Raw genomic sequence first — 3763 nt, forward strand, 5'->3', positions numbered from 1 at the left:
TTGGTACTTTTCTTTCATACCAACTCCTGAATAAATGAAAAGCAAGGCTGACTTCAATTTGGCTGTCTTCCCAGATGCTTCAATAATTTCACACAAACACACCATCCATCACAGTTCCCCATGCATGTTCTTAATTCCTCAACATTTGCCATTCCACTGTCCTGAAAAAAATGTCCACTGATATTTTCCAAGGGAAAGGCAAAGGGGCCGATACAGCTTGGAACCAGTGACATTGCTACTCATTTCTACAGCTGAGTGAACTGGAGCAACAAGAAATAAAGTGTCTTGCTCAAGAACAGAACACACAGCCCAGTCCAGGAATCGAACTCACTACCTCATGATTGTGAGCCCAACGCTCTAACCACTCAGCCATGCAACTTCACTCATACATACATATATATTCACACAAGCACATATAAGCACCTACGTATATGCACATGGACGCACACACAAGGAACAAGAAAAGCATGTCATATATATTTACTTGAAGATGGGACATTTTGAATCAACAGTAACTTTTAACTGTCCGTCTTCTTTGGACTCCTTCTTCACCACTGTGCCATTAAATTCTTTGTTCATCATCTGAAAGACAAGGCAAACATAAGACCCTGTAGAATACTCATATTTTACATGTTTAATAGACTTTGTAAGGATAAACTTTTCAATCTTTTACAATATAAAGTTTATTTCAGTTTATGTAATCTTTCATACTACATCATCGTTTAACATCCGCCTTCCATGCTAGCATGGGATGGACGATTTGACTGAGGACTGACGAACCAGATGGCTACACCAGGCTCCAATCTGATTTGGCAGAGTTTCTACAGCTGGATGCCCTTCCTAACGCCAACCACTCCGAGAGTGTAGTGAGTGCTTTTACATGCCACCGGCACGAAGGCCAGTCAGGCGGTACTGGCAACGGCCATGCTCAAAATGGTGTATTTTACATGCCACCTACACAAGAGCCAGTCCAGCGGCACTGGCAACGATCTCGCTCGAAAGTCTTTACACATGCCACCAGCACAAGTGCCAGAAAGGCGACGCTGGGCACAGGTGCCATCACAATTTCGCTTTCGCCTGCCCCAACAGGTCATATGAAATGATGTTCATGATTGCACATTCGATACAGCCATAGAAATTAAAAAGTAAAAAACAAACGCTGTCATAAACGACGGCTCAGTACTTCTAGTGTTAAGTACCTGACTCGGCCAATCCAATCATTCACGCTCTTGCACATGCAGTACTACACAAAGTAGGAAAATAAGCAATACTCTACCTGCATGCCGTAACAGATGCCAAGCACAGGGAGTCCACACCGGAAAATATCTGGATCATATCGTGGTGCATCTTTGGCATACACAGAACTTGGTCCTCCTGATATGATGATAGCTCTGAAATCGCAAAGAAAAAAAAAAACACAAAACAGAATCAAAACTAGAACCAACATACAGACAGAAATAACCCCCTCAGCAAAACCCTTCGTTCACCGAAGACATGGCCATGCTGTTAACAAGCTTATTTTGCAACTATGTGATTCCAGGTTCAATCCCACAGCATGGGACATTGGAACTACCTGGAAGCCTATCAAAAGTCCAGCTCTTCCTAGATACTACATATTTTGCTTACTGTCCCAAACATTTCACTGTTACTCATCCTTCACCCGTAGACCCGTTTGATGCCAAGACCACCTGAAACTGGCCCCAACCCTACTATTTCCGTGATGCAAACTTCCTGTTTTTAAGTGTTGTAAATTAAAACCCACCATTAAAATTTCATGTTTATTTATGTTCCAAACGCCAACTTAAAATAACAATTATTTTGTCTAAATTCATCAATGATCTAAAGCAGGGGTTTTCAAACTGTGTTCCGCAAGGACAAGACGGGGAGTCCGTGGACAGCAAATACTTTTTATGGGCAATTTGAGTTTATACATGTTTTTTAATCGAAATCTTTTAATTAACAATAAACCTATTTGTTAAATACTGTTAAATAAATAAATGTAAAAATATATGCTATTTTAAGCAAATATTTATGTATAAATTTCATAAGCATTTATAAGGGGGTTCCTAAGGTAAAGCCTGAAATATAAAGAGGTCCGCAAGTCAAAAAGTTTGAAAACCCCTGATCTAAAGAATTACTTGAAACAAAGGCAATGTATACCAAGAGGAATATGGCAACAAAAAGGTCAATACTGTTCTTTCCACCCACACACATACTCCTCTGCAACCTACCCTATCATTTCTTTCTCATCATTCTCCTCTCCGTTGTATAAATCATTACAGTTCTGCTGACCTCCTACTCCCATTTTCTCTGCAGTCAATTATCTCCCACTTCCCCAGTTCATGCACCATTAGTTACCCTCCATCCCACATCTACCCTTCACCCCTACCCAATTTTTACAGTTGTCGCCCACTTCCATTCCATTCTTCACTGCTCACTCCCCCACACACTCTCGCAACCCTCACCTATACCCCTGTCTCCACTCACTTCTGCCATCTCATACCTCAAAGGGCGGCCCAGACACCACAACGTCACTCATTTTAGCACTCTCCAGCTTCACTCAATTACATTCACTATCTCTTTCTAAAATGTCAGTAACAACTTTACAGCAAAGAAACCTGTTCTGCTCTGGTCCCTTTCCTCAAACTTTTACCTCAGTTGTCCCCTAACATAAAGCCATCCCCTTGCAAGCTGTAGGGGTAACCTCAGTAGTGCAGGTGGCACAAAAAAGCAACCAGTAAATGCTATAAAGTGGTTGGTGTTAGGAAGGGCATCTCGCCATAGAAACCATGCTAAAACAGACTGGAGCATGACATTGTCTCTTGAAAACACAAAACCAGGGTTTGGGTTGCAGGCAAGTGGTGACTCAGAGTCTGTAGTGACCCATAAACTGCAAACATTGTTTTTACAGAACTACTACTTAAAAGTTACAGCCAAGCACTTCCTTAGTTGACATTGTAAAACTTACCGACAAATCTTTCTAAACAGTAAACCGAAGAGATGAAATGAGTGAGCTTCAAAGAGCTTAAGAAATATCAGATACAACAATAAAACACTGTTACCTGTATCCTTTCTCCTTCACAGCAAATGCAGGAGTATCTAAGGGTATTATGTCCCCTTCAATATTCAGTTCACGGACTCTGCGATCAATTACCTGAGAATATGAAAAAATATATAATAAAAAAAAATTCCAAAATTAACTGAATTATTTCATGAAATTTTAGCCAGTCTGTTTTCCTGCTTTCAACTTGTGTAATTATTTGTGGAGTGAATATCTGATGTGGTAAGACGTATTTGAAGTGTTCTTTCAGTGTATAATACCTTTTGTGCCCAGAAGTATAATTGTACCCTACACAGTTATATATCTCTATAAATGTATTTTACCTAAAAGGTTTTCATATGCTGACCACTGATAAAGTTCATTAATTTTAATGATTTTATCCTCAAATTGTTTTATATATATATATATAAAATATATAGTTTTAGGGAAAATAACCAAGTTTCAAGAACAATTATAAATTGATTTTAATTGAGTTTTTACCTGTAATTTTGGATTTTGTCCCTAATATTATTATATATATATATATCATCATCATCATCATCATCATCATCATCGTTTAACGTCCGCTTTCCATGCTAGCATGGGTTGGACGATTTGACTGAGGACTGGTGAAACCGGATGGCAACACCAGGCTCCAGTCCGATTTGGCAGAGTTTCTACAGCTACACTTTTATTAAAGCTGCAAAATTATCACAAAAACTG

At 39.3% G+C, this 3763-nt stretch overlaps 1 protein-coding gene across 1 annotated transcript in view; it reads right to left on the bottom strand.

Moving 5' to 3' along the window:
- Nucleotides 1-3163, bottom strand: part of LOC106877610 (GMP synthase [glutamine-hydrolyzing]) — a gene marked incomplete at its 5' end in the record, with an annotated part of 22630 nt that extends 19467 nt beyond the window's left edge. Inside the window, 3 exons of the mRNA XM_052976633.1 lie at nt 485-582; nt 1277-1391; nt 3063-3163. Coding sequence (XP_052832593.1) covers nt 485-582; nt 1277-1391; nt 3063-3163 — 314 coding nt within the window. The remainder of the gene's footprint in view (nt 1-484; nt 583-1276; nt 1392-3062) is intronic.
- Between the last annotated feature and the right edge of the window lie 600 nt (nt 3164-3763).

Source organism: Octopus bimaculoides, chromosome 25 (assembly GCF_001194135.2).
Source record: "Octopus bimaculoides isolate UCB-OBI-ISO-001 chromosome 25, ASM119413v2, whole genome shotgun sequence".
In the NCBI taxonomy this organism is placed as follows: domain Eukaryota; kingdom Metazoa; phylum Mollusca; class Cephalopoda; order Octopoda; family Octopodidae; genus Octopus; species Octopus bimaculoides.